General features: G+C 43.1%; 1 protein-coding gene across 4 annotated transcripts in view; it reads left to right on the forward strand.

Moving 5' to 3' along the window:
* Window positions 1-2,022: 2,022 nt before the first annotated feature.
* SLC26A7 (solute carrier family 26 member 7) overlaps window positions 2,023-15,098 on the forward strand; it is an 84,265-nt gene continuing 71,189 nt past the window's right edge. Inside the window, exons 1-3 of one of the 4 annotated variants that reach the window (XM_083623327.1) lie at window positions 2,024-2,176; window positions 8,669-8,776; window positions 14,331-14,565. In XM_083623327.1, coding sequence (XP_083479453.1) covers window positions 14,373-14,565 — 193 coding nt within the window. In that variant the 5' untranslated portion in view covers window positions 2,024-2,176; window positions 8,669-8,776; window positions 14,331-14,372. Of the gene's footprint in view, window positions 2,177-8,668; window positions 8,777-14,330; window positions 14,566-15,098 lie in introns of all 4 variants that reach the window. The other 3 variants (XM_083623328.1, XM_083623326.1, XM_083623329.1) reach the window with 3 other exon arrangements.

The following is a 15,098-nucleotide window of genomic DNA, read 5'->3' on the forward strand; positions in this document are numbered from 1 at the left end:
GATTTGCTGCTCAGAGATGGGCTGTGACTTGTTGGAAGAAGATGCTCCACTCACACCCATTTCTAGGTACTGATAAATGAACTGTCAGCAAATTATTCCTGTTAATCTATTCTGTAGGACGGCTGTTTGGTGCCTCTCTTGCAGGATGTGTGGAATGTGGAGGTGGAAGCAGAGACAAGGGATTAAGTAGCTCTGGAGGCTTTACACAGGGAGATCCAGACCAAAGCATAAATGATTAAATGTTTGGCTGTTTGCAAAAAGTAGTGTTAGTAAAGAAACTATTTTGTTGTAGTAAAGCAAGTAACAATGTTTTGCTATGTTTACTAAGTAGTGGCTACTTTATAGTACTGTGTTAAGAGACTAATAAGCTTAGTTCATGGCTGCTTTATGATAGCATGCCAGCAGAGTTGATGTATGGGGTAAAACTAATTTATCAGTAGTATATTACATATTGCTGGATTTTAGAATAGTTAAACACATGCACACACACCCTAAAAACACTGATACAGCAAATTAGTACCTAACATTATTGCCTTAAAATTTATGAACTAGAATTTATTTAAGTAAACCCAAATTTAATTCTTCAAAGCAGATTTTGATCATGTCTGGAATTCAAAAAGTTGACTCTGGATCCTGGAAATGTGTGGAATTTTGGATTTATATGACCTTTTAAGTTCTGTCCCCCGGTTCTTATGTGCTTCTTCTGATCAGCAAAAGTGGAGGCAAATGAAGTATGGAGGCCCTGGTATAAAAGGAAGAAAAATAAAGTGAAATCAACAGGTAGAGGTAGAAGACAGACAAGCTGATCTGTGGGTCTGGGCACAGTACCTTCCTATTAGCATTGCAAACCAGAGTTTTCTGAGAGGTACAGGTTGATGGATCCAGGGACATTTGTTAAAAACAATCAGGACTGTGAGAACCGAGAGGCAATGAAGATGAAAATGTGTAAGATGCAGTGGTAATGGCGTCATAAATTTCCTCGTCTCCTAAAGGCATAAAACTCACATTCTTAGAGTTATCTGCACATGTATTTCTTTATTTAGGCAATTTACATACTGCTTCATAGATCGAGGGAATCTCTTAAGTGGTTTACAAAATTTGTAAAAATGACCACAAATAAATGAAAAATACAATACAAAACCCACATTTTAAAGAAGCACAGAAGAGTTAGATAAGATCCTTTTAAGCATCAGTATAAACTAAAACAGTTAACATATGGGCACCATCATGATCCTGACAGCCCAAAATACAGAAATACAGCAAAGAAAACGAAATTTTGCCACTTGATTTGCAGATCTGAAAAGGCTGATCTAGCCACATTTTTTGTTCTGCCTTTCTTTCAAATAGTTCACAGTGATGTAAGCAGTACTTTCCTCTTTAGAACAATCCTGGAAGGTTGGTTAGGCTGAGATAAAGTGACTGGCTGAAATATATCCAAGTGAATCAGGCCTCTGGCCTACAGAAAGCACAGGAGAACTTGATGAGATACGCTGGGAATAAGGAACAGTGTTTAAAACGAATGTGTCATTTATGTCTAATTAATATATGCATACAGGCCCCGCTGCCATGCAAAATCAAGACAGCCAAAAACATAAGGCACTTATAAAGAAGGAAACAACCCCAGAGTATAGCCTGGAGGCAAATGAGGCCAGCAGCTTGCGGAAGCTAATAATGTCTGGGTCTGCCTGGATGTGCGATTGCCTGGAAGCCGCATGTATGCTATCTTGGGTCCCATGACCAAAGAACGGATGGATACGAGTGCAAAAAAAGAAGATAAAATCAGTTTTCTAAAGGAAACAATTGTCAGGCTTTAGCCAAGCTCAGGGAAAGGTCACAGTTCTGGTGGCCCAGTTCTGATGCAGGGAGGCTGAGGCCCAAAGAGCAAAAAGCAGGCTGCAAAGTTTAAAACGGGCCCATGTTTAGGATCAAGGGTAAGTAGACAAGCATCCGGGAAGACTGGAGTGAGCTGGCTGCCAAGATGAGCATCATCCTCTGATGTCCTATTACTCCTACTGAGGCGGCGACTTCGATTTTATAGGGCCTGGTGGGTTCTGATTGGCTTCTGTGGGTCAGCTGACAGTATCCAGGTCACTAGAGGAGCCCAGAAGGCAGCCTTGGTCCACAGAGTTTAGTTGTCTGGCCTGCTGAGGATTCAGGATGCTGTTTGTGGAGGAAGGTAAGATGGGGGGAGACTGTCTGCTAGAGGCCTGGGTTTGAGAGAGAGAGAGAAATACTTGCATGCCTTGCATCAACCAAGCACCCTGTTTTTAAAAATGAACAAGGCCTTTGTTTTCAGTTTTTCAAAACAAGGGAATGAGAGAGAGGGGAGGCCTTTGTTACCAATTTATACTGGGCCTAACGATGTTTGGACTCTGGTTCTTCCACAGTCACCTCTTTGAGGTGCTACTTTTCTCTTTGTAGGGAGTTTGCACGCAAGGAGGACCGTTCAGAAATGCAGGCCTCTACTTGCGGCCTGAATTAGCAGTACCATGTTGTGTCCCCCACACCCCTGTGTGATTATTTTGAATATAGAGATTGGGACTTGGTGGGTGGGTCGGGGGGAGAGAAACAGGTACCAAGGACTCAGCTATACAGCTGCAGATAGGTAAAGGTAAAGGGACCCCTAACCATTAGGTCCAGTCGTGACCGACTCTGGGGTTGCGGCGCTCATCTCACTTTACTGGCCAAGGGAGCCGGCGTACAGCTTCCGGGTCATGTGGCCAGCATGACTAAGCCGCTTCTGGCGAACCAGAGCAACGCACGGAAATGCCATTTACCTTCCCGCCGGAGCGGTACCTATTTATCTACTTACACTTTGAGGTGCTTTCAAACTGCTAGGTTGGCAGGAGCAGGGACCGAGCAACGGGAGCTCACCCCATCGCAGGGATTCGAACTGCTGACCTTCTGATCGGCAAGCCCTAGGCTCTGTGGTTTAACCCACAGCGCCACCTGCATCCCGACAGCTGCAGATAAAATGTTTTGAATGTGTTGTAAAAAGTGTAATATACAGTTGTGACACTAGACGGCAAGTGTGAGCTATAGCAAACTCAATGCATTTTTCAAAATGGTTTTTTTATTTTTATTTTTTTAAAATGCATTTTCGCAGCGTTTTTAACACGTGTGTAGGTGTTCCACCCAAGTAAGCTGATATTTCAAACGCCATCCACAGGTAGCCCCAGAATCCACAATAAAGAACTCTGGGAGCTTTGTATATCCCCCCAGCTGTACAGATTGTACAGAATCAGTGCCTGACTTGTTTTCTCACATTATTCTATGTGTGTCAGAAAAGCATAGGTCAGGGAAACAGGACCTTGGCAGGGACACACACACATACCCGTGTTAATGGCCTATCACCAATGTGATCGCCTCACCAGGAAAGTAGCTTGGCTGATATTTTAACACTTGCTGGATCCAGGGATTAGAGATGTCTCAGCATATGGCCTACTGCCCCCCAACTCACAAGAAGATACTCACTTGCACATCTGCACTTGCCTACATGCATACAAGCTGCTGTGTGTGTGTGTGGGGGGGGATGAACCTCTCGCACCTACACCACCCTTGGCTTGGCCAAACATTCTGATGTGCAGCATCATTCACATACTTGTGCAAGCAGCTGCATTTGTGTGCACACAACTCACATTCGATCAAGATAACTTATCTAGGTCAATATTTTTCATTTATAGCTTATTTATCTAATACAGTAAGCCTGTAACTTATGCACATTTATGCACATTTAACATTTAAGTGCATGGCAAAAAAAAAAAATGAATAAAATAAAAAGGTGGTGAAAAGGGAGCAGGATTCTGGGGAAAATGACTTTGGCAAACCGCCCCCCCCCCCGTTGTTGAACACAATGAGTTTTGACTATACGTGATTTTGGCTTTAGGTTTGACCCCCAGAATGTAGCCCCCACATAGGTTTTGGGCTTATTGTAATACTAAAGGGTGTCAGAACTTCAAATTTCTTGCTTACGCCCTCCAAGGACCTCTTGCATAATCTCCCATTTTCTTGGAGTCACTTGAAGTTTCTCTTGACTGGCTGTGTGACAAAAGCATGAGTAATCAACCTCACCGTTTTATCCATGAAACTCCAGTATCAATCTGTGATGGTACATTGTGTAGTTGGAGGATGATGTCAAGGTCGGAGAATCTTACTGATGGAGAAAGCAGGATGCTACCCGTTGTGATCCAAGGACAAATGACTAGCAGTTTACCTATAGAAGCCACTGGATGTCACTGTTGCTTTGTATGCCTCTTGTGAAATGAAGTTAGTTTAGTACTGGAATGAAGAAAACATTTCGTTTAGCTAGAAGTTCAAGTCAAAGGTGAACCACACACTCATGCATATTATGTGGGAGTATGCTCCATTTAGTTTCTACTGTTTTCAGCTTAGGTTACAAGCCATGCAGTTTTGTGTTAGAATTCTGTGTGTTCAGAATTCTGGAGAGAGTTTTATTAGAGCTATTGGACTTCCTCAAAGCTATATACAAAATATTGCTTTGTTATCAGAAACAAGTTGAACAAATAATTTTGAGAGATTGCTATGCACAGATTGTGTGTCCTTGTGATAAAATTTAATGCATTCACCGAACACGCTAGGTACGCTTTCATGCCATATGCAGATAGCCAGTGCTTGCACTGTGACTTGGTTGTCTGTGAAAAGAGCACATGACAACGGTGTGTGCATTTAGTAGAAGTGTTTGGTAAGTTTTTGTGATTAAAGCTGGGATGTGGAAGTTTTCATAGTTTTGTTTTCAGACTTGAAGCCTTTTGTTGGTATTTTGTTAAGGTCATCTGTGAGATATAACACAAAGTAATGGCACAGAAGTGCAAGTTGCTTGGCCTATGTTGCAGAGAACTGTCTTTGCAAAGATGCAGAGAGGCATCCTGTTTTATTAAATTCCATTGTGACGCCTCTGTTGTTTGGAGCCCATAGAAATGAAATCTTTTCCTGTTCGTATGGCACAGAGTACTTTCTTCTTTCTATGAATAATTATGTGCCAACAAAGGTCCGTATAGTTAAAGCTATGGTTTTCCCAGTAGTGATGTATGGAAGTGAGAGCTGGACCATAAAGAAGGCTGATCGCCGAAGAATTGATGCTTTTGAATTATGGTACTGGAGGAGACTCCCATGGACTGCAAGAAGATCAAACGTATCCATTCTTAAGGAAATCAGCCCTGAGTGCTCACTGGAAGGACAGATCGTGAAGCTGAGGCTCCAGTACTTTGGCCACCTTATGAGAAGAAAAGACTCCCTGGAGAAGACCCTGATGTTGGGAAAGATGGAGGGCACAAGGAGAAGGGGACGACAGAGGATGAGATGGTTGGATAGTGTTTTCGAGGTTACCAGCATGAGTTTGACCAAACTGCGGGAGGCAGTGGAGGACAGAGGTGCCTGGCTTCCTCTGGTCCATGGGGTCACGAAGAGTCGGACACAACTAAACGACTAAACAACAACAAAGGGAAGTGCCTTATGGGATAACTTATGCAGTGTTAATAACTACAGAAGAGTGGCCCTTATTCCTGGTAAATGGCATGCCCTGAACATACAGTATGCAATAAAGGCCATAAACAGAGTCCTGAGCGACAGTAGTATGTAATTTGTAGACCGACAGAGCAAACTCACCAAGAACTTGGCTATCTTCAACTTTAGATGAACCAGGATCTGTAACTTGTACAAAAGGTTCTTTTGTGGGTGAGTGGAGGAGGAAGGGAGGTAGAGAAGTAGAGCACAGTGTCGCTATGGATTGTTGGGGGACAGGAGGCGGGCAGGTGTGGAGGATTCCCTGGTCCTGAATGGGGTAACTGTGCCCCTGAAGGACCAGGTGCGCAGCCTGGGAGTCATTTTGGACTCGCAGCTGTCCATGGAGCCACAGGTTAAATCTGTGTCCAGGGCAGCTGTTTACCAGCTCCATCTGGTACGTAGGCTGAGACCCTATCTGCCTGCAGACTGTCTCGCCAGAGTGGTGCATGCTCTGGTTATCTCCCGCTTGGACTACTGCAATGCGCTCTACATGGGGCTACCTTTGAAGGTGACCCGGAAACTACAACTAATCCAGAACGCCGCAGCTAGACTGGTGACTGGGAGCGGCCGCTGAGACCATATAACACCGGTCTTGAAAGACCTACATTGGCTCCCAGTACGTTTCCGAGCACAATTCAAAGTGTTGGTGCTCACCTTTAAAGCCCTAAACGGCCTCGGTCCAGTATATCTGAAGGAGCGTCTCCTCCCCCATCGTTCTGCCCGGACACTGAGGTCCAGCTCCGAGGGCCTCCTGGCGGTTTCCTCACTGCGAGAGGCCAAGTTACAGGGAACCAGGCAGAGGGCCTTCTTGGTAGTGGCGCCCACCCTGTGGAACGCCCTCCCATCAGATGTCAAAGCGATAAACATCTACCTGACATTCAGAAGACATCTGAAGGCAGCCCTGTTCAGGGAAGTTTTTAATATGTGACATTTTAGTGTATCTTTCATCTTTGTTGGAAGCCGCCCAGAGTGGCTGGGGAAACCCAGCCAGATGGGCGGGGTACAAATAAATAATAATAATAATAATAATAATAATAATAATAATAATAATTAAACCAAAATGGTCCACAACTTGAGCTGCCATTAATCAGTTAACTCCACTCATCTCTTGTTCCAATAAGAAAAAAAATGCTAGAACTTGTAATATATTTTAAAACATATTTGCATTTCCTCCCAGTGTTTTCCACAATAACTTGCGTGAAACAGACATTGGGACAAGCCTACGATAGGAGCAATAGTTTTGTCATGATTTGCAGTAATACAGTAGGCTTATCCTAGCAGCTAGGTTCTAGGAAGTGACTGTGGCGTAGCAAATTAGCACATCATGCTAATTTGGAAGCACTGCCCAGTGATGTCTTCATTTCATACTGTGCTGAGTGAGCATCTTAAAACAGCCCACAGAATGTTGATGAAACCAAGGTGGTGCTTGAGTTCTACGAACGCTGAATTGTCTCCCAGTTTTGGCTGAGAGGAAGGGTGAAGCTGGATTCATGATAAACTGTTGAAGAGGGCCAAGCCGAGGAACTCATCTTTTGAGTCCCTCAGTGACTGTTGTTAGGACCTGTGCTTTTTTACTTGTTCATATGATGTAGAGTTATGGGTGATCAATAGGTAACCAGGCTTGCTGGTGACACTCAGTTGTTCAATGTGGTTAAAGAGATTGTGATGACCTACAAAGTGATTTTTCCCAACTGGGTGAATTGGCAGTAAAATGGCAAATGCAATTCAAATTAAGCAAGTGTGAAATGAGATGCATTAGGGCAACAGAAAAATATATATCGTATTTTCACAAATACACTAATGAGATCTTAACTGGCAGTGACTGACCAGGGTCATAGTGGATACCCAGATGGCCCCAGAGGCTGCAGTGAAAAAGTCAAATTAAATGTTAGGGATCATATGGGAAAAGGATTGAAAAAACCCCCTGCAAATATCATAATGCCAGTATACAAATGGTGAGATGAGATCTGGAATATTATGTAAAGTTCTGGTAGCCTCATCTAAAAAAAAAAAAGGGAGGGCATTTGCAGAGCTGGAAAAGGTTCAGAAAAGGACAACCAAAATTGGAGGGGATGGAGTAATTCTTTGAGGAAAGGAATGGTCACAACATTTGGGGCTTTTTAGTTTAGGAAAGGAGCACGGAAGGGGGAACATGTTAGAGGTTTATAAAGTAATGCATGTCGTGGAGAAAGTGGAATGCTTTTCTTCCTCTCTCTAATACTAGAATTTGGGGCCATCTGAAGAACCTGAATGTTTGAATGTTCAGGACGGGGAATGTGGGGAGTACTTCTTCAGACAGCGAATAGATCAACGATGGGATTTGTTCCTCAAGATGTAGTAGTAATGGCTGCTAACTTGGATGGTTTTAAAAGAGGATTAGACAAATTCATGGAGGATAGAGGTATCATTCTGTGCTGGCTATGTTGGCTATGCTTTCCTTCACTGTCAGAGACAGTGTGCCATTGTATATTAGTTTCTGGGAATTGCAAATGAGAGCGCTGTTGAGCTCAGGCCCTGCATCCACATACAGTGAAATTTTGAATTCTTACAAGCCAAAGGTAATTCTATGGATCATTTGGTTGATTCCTATCAAAATTGCTAATGGTTGAAAAAAGATTGGAAACCATGACAAACAATAAGGTGTCGAAGGGACACTGTAGCCTTAGTGGCTTTGACAGGTGATTGTTAACAAAATCGTTTTTCATTGGGTCCTTATATAAGAGGGCAATCTCTTCTTTAAATCTGCCACCAATATTCATTTCTTGAATGGATCTTGCTCAAAAGGGCCAGTCAATCATACCAAAAGCTTTTCCCACATCCAACCCTTAATGATTTTTCAGACTGTTGTAGCAATGGTAATGGTAATGTACTGTGCTACATGCTTTATAATTTTTAATTGTATTTTATAGCTGCTTTTATTTATTGCATTATGCATTAGCATTCCATGTGACCTGAACCTGCATGTTACTAGGAAAAGAATCAAGCCAATTCTCCCCATCTTCCCTTTCCTTCCTCCACCAACTGACACTTAATATTCCTTGGTTCCTGGAGGCCACATTGGGCTCTGTTTGTGCATTATTATTATTATTATTATTATTATTATTATTATTATTATTATTTTCTTCTAATGCATACATTTCTGCAGACCTGGGGTGTTTTCCAGAAAGGGAGCTGCATCCATGTGGCTAACGAGGGCCTTTGTGACATTAGAGAAGATCCTGCATCAAGAGAAAGATCAATAGGCTTTGCAAAGGTGACGACTTTCATGACCCATTACACAACTGCCTTTCTAGTTATAATAGATTTTATAGAAACCTCAAGTCCTGAAAAGATGCTCATGAAGCCCTTTTAAGTCCAGTGACAAGCACATAAGCTCCTGTGCATTTGGGATTTTGATTGGTAATCATTCCAACGAAAGCCAGCAGAATTCATGTATTAGCAGTCATGAAAAATTGCCACCTTCCTGTTTGCTTTTGGGCTGGGAGATGTATTTTTGTTTTTGATTCCATTGGGCCTTTTCTTTTCTTTCAGCATCTCCTTCTGCTCTTGTAGCACTTATGTCATCAGTAGTGGCTGCTGCAGAATCTTTAATGCTTTGGTGCCCCCTGTTGCTAGCTCTTCTGTAGAGATACTCAATCACATTATCCATAAAATGATTGCAGGGACTTTTAAAGATCCAACAACTAAAACATAGCCACAAAACATTTCCTGCTGCAGCACATTGTAAAGCTTGTTTCATATGGGAATTAATTTCCATTGATGTTAACCATCTTTTTGTGATCAGTCTGGATTGCAAAAGTTAACTAGCATGGGTTGCAGTGCTTAATTTCTTCAGAGAGCTTTCCCCCCTTAAGCTTAGAAGCATCCCCATCTAACTTGCTAACTCTGCCTCCCTCACCTTAAGAAGAGTGAGGATGCACTAGGCTGGCTTAGGAGGGAAATAAACTCACCTTGCACCAGCTCAGAGACACTCTTTATTATAAAGTTCTGGGACTGACATTCAGAACATTTTCTAAGTGTTGGTTCAGCTACAGAACCTACGTCCTTGTTTTCTCACAAACATTCATGTATGCTTTTAGTTATGGTGGGGTTTCAAACCATTTCACACATTATTTCTGATCCTTTGATTGCTCAGTGCTTGAGCATTTTACAAATGTTCAGTCTGAATAGAACAAAGGTCCATATAGTTAAAGTTATGGTTTTCCCAGTAGTCATATATGGAAGTGAGAGCTGGACCATAAAGAAGGCTGATCGCCGAAGAATTGACGCTTTTGAATTATGGTGCTGGAGGAGACTCTTGAGAGTCCCATGGACTTCAAGAAGATCAAACCTATCCATTCTTAAGGAAATCAGCCCTGCATGCTCACTGGAAGGACAGATCCTGAAGCTGAGGCTCCAATACTTTGGCCACCTCACGAGAAGAGACGACTCCCTGGAAAAGACCCTGATGTTGGGAAAGATGGAGGGCACAAGGAGAAGGGGACGACAGAGGACGAGATGGTTGGACAGTATTCTTGAAGCTACTATCATGAGTTTGACCAAACTGCAGGAGGCAGTGGAAGACAGGAGTGCCTGGTGTGCTCTGGTCCATGGGGTCATGAAGAGTCGGACATGACTAAACAACAACAACATGCAGATGTGGGAGGGAAGGAACTGAAGCAGAAAGCTTGAGCCCTCACCACAATAAATGAATATTTGAAGGCAGCCTATGCATGTAGGTTCTCTTTTGAGTTCAAGCATGCATGCATGCATTTGAGGCAACGCCTGCCTATGCCTAGCCGTCCCCACACTCCCAACACACATTCATCCTACACAGATTGGACTTTTGTAGAGGGTTTGGATGACTTGCATGCATGAACAGACACCACTGGAAAGCACTGTGGTTGGGATGATGTGAGGAAACAGGAAAGCTGAGTTCTGTCTGTTGGGTTTGATCTGTGGTAGCTGTTCCACCCATGCAAATAACCACTCAATACTGCACTGATCAGCAGCAGCATCAACAACCCTTACCATTGGGAACTTGCCATAAGAAAATAAAATAAACATCTGAACATAAGGACACAAGAGCCCTGTTGGGTTAAGCCAGTGGCCCATCTAGTCCAGCATCCTGTTCTCACAGTGGTTACGCAGATGCCTGTGGGAACATGCAAGCAGGATTCAAGCACAATAGCACTATTCCCTCCTGTGGTTTCCAGCAGCTGGTATCCAAAAGCATCATTGTCTCCAGCTGTGGAGGCAGAACAATGCCATCATGGCTAGTAGCCATTGATAGCTCTCTCCATGAATTTGTCCAGTCTTCTTTTAAAACCACTCAAGTTGATGGCCATCGCTGCCTCCTGTGGAAGAGAGTTCCATAGTTTATGTGCTGTGTAAAAATACTTCTAAAAAGAAAAATCTGTACTGAATCTTCCAGTATTCAGCTTCATCAATCCTAGTGTTACGAGAGAGGGGAAAAACCTTTATCTACTTTCTCCCTGTCATTCATAATCTATCAAGTTAGATTATGCCTTTTTTCTAGACTAAAAATCCCCATATGCTGCAATCTCACCCAGTTTTACAATATCCCTTTTAAGGTGACGTGACCAGAAATGTACACAGTATTCAAATGCGGTCACACCATAATTTGTATAACAGCATTATGATATCTGAGACCTATAAAGACCTATCTGAGGACTCAAACAACCACCAGAAGAAAGGCTTTAAATTTATTATTTTTTTAAAAAAGTACTATAAAGAAATACACACCACCATTCAGCCACCTCTTAATTGTCTTAAACTAAGAAAGTGATAGGGATGTGGGTGGCGCTGTGGGTTAAACCACAGAGCCTAGGACTTGCCAATCAGAAGGTCGGCAGTTCGAATCCCCGTGACGGGGTGAGCTCCCATTTCTCGGTCCCTGCTCCTGCCAACCTAGCAGTTCAAAAGCACGCCAAAGTGCAAGTAGATAAATAGGTTCCGCTCCGGCGGGAAGGTAAACGGCATTTCCGTGCACTGCTCTGGTTTAGCCAGAAGCGGCTTAGTCATGCTGGCCACATGACCCGGAAGCTGTACGCCGGCTCCCTTGACCAATAAAGCGAGATGAGCGCTGCAACCCCAGAGTCGGTCACGACTGGACCTAATGGTCAGGGGTCCCTTTACCTTTACCTTAAGAAAGTGATACCCCTTAATAAGATATAATGGAGAAAAGCTAATTCCTTTTACCTCCACAACAAAAAGTCCCTGGACCTATTTATCTGCAATTTGGCAGCCTCAGTCCACTCTGGAGTGTTTCCTGTGCCTGTAAATTTCATCAACTTTGGCCAAAAGGGAAAAAAAAACCATAGCCATTTTTAGATTTTGCATTATACTTAGTGGGGAAACACAGTGCTTTGCTTTATACAGAGTGGCTCAGAACTCGAAACACAGTTCAAAGTGGAGAGAAAGCACAAAGTGACTCAGACACAGATTGTTGGGTTTTTTTTTAATGCATAGGGTCTATGTATATCACTGGTATATATCCTTAATTATGAATACCCAGTAAAAATTGTATATGGTGGATGAAGTGGTGGGATCCATCTCTCTAGTGGGCATCTCTCTCCCTTCATTGAAGCCTTTTTCTTGTTGCAGTGCATAAGTTGATGTTCGGGTTTCAAAATTAGAAACCCCATGTTACGAAGAGATGAATGGCTCTGTTATGCAGCGGAGATTAGCTTGAATGTTACTCATTACCCTCTGGGGCTGAGGCAGGGGGGAATTCATAATGCTTTATATGCATCGTGGATTACTTGACTAGCACCTTGTTGCCTAATGGTTTCCATGACTCATAAATGCAGAATATATACTTATAACAGAAAAAAACGCATTATTTCCCCGTTTCTTTGATGCCATTATAAAATGTGTGATATTTAAATACCTAGGCATTTGTAACAGAGTAATATATTCAGTAGGGTAGCATCTGAGCACCTGGAAAAAGAAATATGAGTACAGGAACAATAAGAAATCACTAGGCATTACAAATATTTAGAGACTAGTCTCCATAGAGAGCATATTAGCTGTATAAACTGCCAACAGCAGCAATAGGAGAGAGCAGATTAAACAGCTGTAAAATGTGGATGGTGAGCACAAACTGCATATTAGGAATTGAATAGATATCTAGCTGTACTTATCAGAACTAGATAAACCACCATACCATCTAGTGCAGCGCTGCAATTAGCTACATTATGGTGGCATGTAGATCCCAATTTTTCCATTGTGATGAGAACAGTCTTGTTGGGTTTCTTTCAACTCATACCAGGCTTATGAACTTACTGGAAAAATGGGGTGTGAGTGTGCACTGCCCATGTTACCAATTGGAGGGCAAGCACCTGGTCAGCACCTTGGTTCTTTGAGGATGCTCTGCAACTTTTGTTTTACACACCACACTGGGAGCTTACATTACACAGCAGCAACCTGGGTTTGCTGCCTGCGGTACATTGAAGAGGGAGAATAAGGCAGTCAGCATGGTGCTCTGAAGACTGAATTTGTGTGATGCTTGTGTGTTCACATACCACTTTGCCACATGCACACATTATGCTTCTAGGCATCTATTGTAAAAATCCTATGTGTCACACCTCAGAAATGTAATGTGTGTAGAAGCCCTTAGAAGGCATGCATAGCTGAGTGGCAGAGCACGTGCTTTGACTGTAGAAGGTCCCAGGTTCAGTCCTTGGCATCTGCATTAAAGAGGTTCATAGCAGGTATTTTGTCTGAGACCTGGAGAGCCACTGCCAGCCAAAGGCAGTACTGGGGCCAAATAGACAGCAGCTCCCAATGTTCCCATGATGTCCAGTTTCTGAATCAGCCTCCCTAGCTGTTCTTTTAACAGCGATTTAATCTGCAGCAATTGCAGGTGGGGATCCCATTTAGCTCCTAGTCACAAAATGTAGACCATGCTGGCTATAAAAAGCTTCACCTGTTCATTTCTGCATATCAAAACCCTTCTTAAAGGGGAAGGAACAGGCTAAATCAGGGGGGTTGTGCATAGCCAATTGGTAAGCTTGCCAGCTTACCTGAAAAGGTCTCCCTGTTTGTTTTCAGCTGGTATCAACTGTGCCAAGACGTTTGGGCAGTCTAATCCACGAGCTGCTGTTCCAAAGAGAATGTTTTAATTAAAGTGTCATGTTGCAAGAGGTCTAGCTAAATTCACTGAGCATGTTTGCCAGCACCAGGGATTTGGAGTAACTTTTTAATGCACTGATGAGTTTTTCCTCTGGCTAGAGAGGGAGGGAGAGAAGTTCTGTGTAGTGTTTCCCTCGCAAAAAAAGACAAATTGCTGCTTCTCTCTCTCTCTCTCTCTCTCTCTCTCTCTCTCTCTCTCTCTCTCTCTCTTTTAAATGGTTGGCAAGGAGACTCCTGTCTGCCTGGGCACTTCCTGCTTTCATTAGCATAGCCCAACCCACATCGAACAAACGCCCAGCACTACCTCATTTTAATGCTGGACCCAGGCCAAACGTAGAAGCACTACACTGAATATAAGGAGGAGAATGACTGCAAAGAGAACCATAAACTGTCATAAGGCTAGACCACATCTCTGGCTAGGGCAGAAAAAATATTGTGCTGAACATGAACAGCCTTTTAGATAGTTTGCATGGTTGAAAGCAAAACATACTCAGCAAGGTTCTGACACTGGAAGAAAGGAGGGGAGGGAGATAAAAGAACGGGTGTTTCTTTCACAGATCTGAAAGTATAACCTGACAGAAGAATAAGCGAATTTCATACCAACTGGGTGCAGTTCAACAGAGGCAGTGTTTTCTCCCCCCCTTTTCTATTATTATTTTCTTCTGCTACAGAAGAAGGAACATTGTGAAGGAAAGGGGTAGTGGGAACACAGCATGGCAGGGGCCAAGCGAAAAAGGAAAAATGCCATCTGGAGAAAGATCCATGCACTTCGCTACGAAGACTTCAAACTGTGGTGTGTAAGGAGGCTCCCTGTTCTGGAGTGGGCGCCAAACTACAACTGGAAAGCAGACCTGCTTCCTGACACAATTTCTGGGATGATGCTGGCTGTTCAGCAGGTGACTCAAGGTACTGTGCTGGAAACGGGCTCCGATAGCTGTTTAGCGTACAGGTTGAACTGCTCAAGCCTGTGCTTGTCTTCTACCAGAACTGATTTTCCCCATCCCCTTTCCTTATCCTTGACCCATTCGGTGTAACTTACAGCGGAAGCCTGTGTGTGTTTACGTGGAAGTAAATTCTGCTGTGCTCGAGGGGGCTTGCTCGCAAATTAAATGTGCCTTAACCTTGCTGAAATCAATGGGCATTTCTCGACTTGAACATGCAAGCACACAACAATAGTAATATATGTTTGGCAGCCTTTGTGTGTGCATGTACATACAGCGTATAAATTGGGTGCCATCCGACGGCATATATAAGAGCGATTCTTGCTTGTCTCCTTTAAAAAATAATTATACCTGTGCAGAGAGGTTTACTGCTACTCACAGCAGAACCCTTTAATTATGAAGTGAAATTCACAGTACAGATCTATGCATGCTGATGCAGATGTACATCCCACTCTGTTCAGTGGGATGTATAGTAGGATTGTAGCGTTAACCCTTTAC

Source organism: Podarcis filfolensis, assembly GCF_964270895.1.
Source record: "Podarcis filfolensis genome assembly, chromosome: 7".
Taxonomy (NCBI): Eukaryota; Metazoa; Chordata; class Lepidosauria; order Squamata; family Lacertidae; genus Podarcis; species Podarcis filfolensis.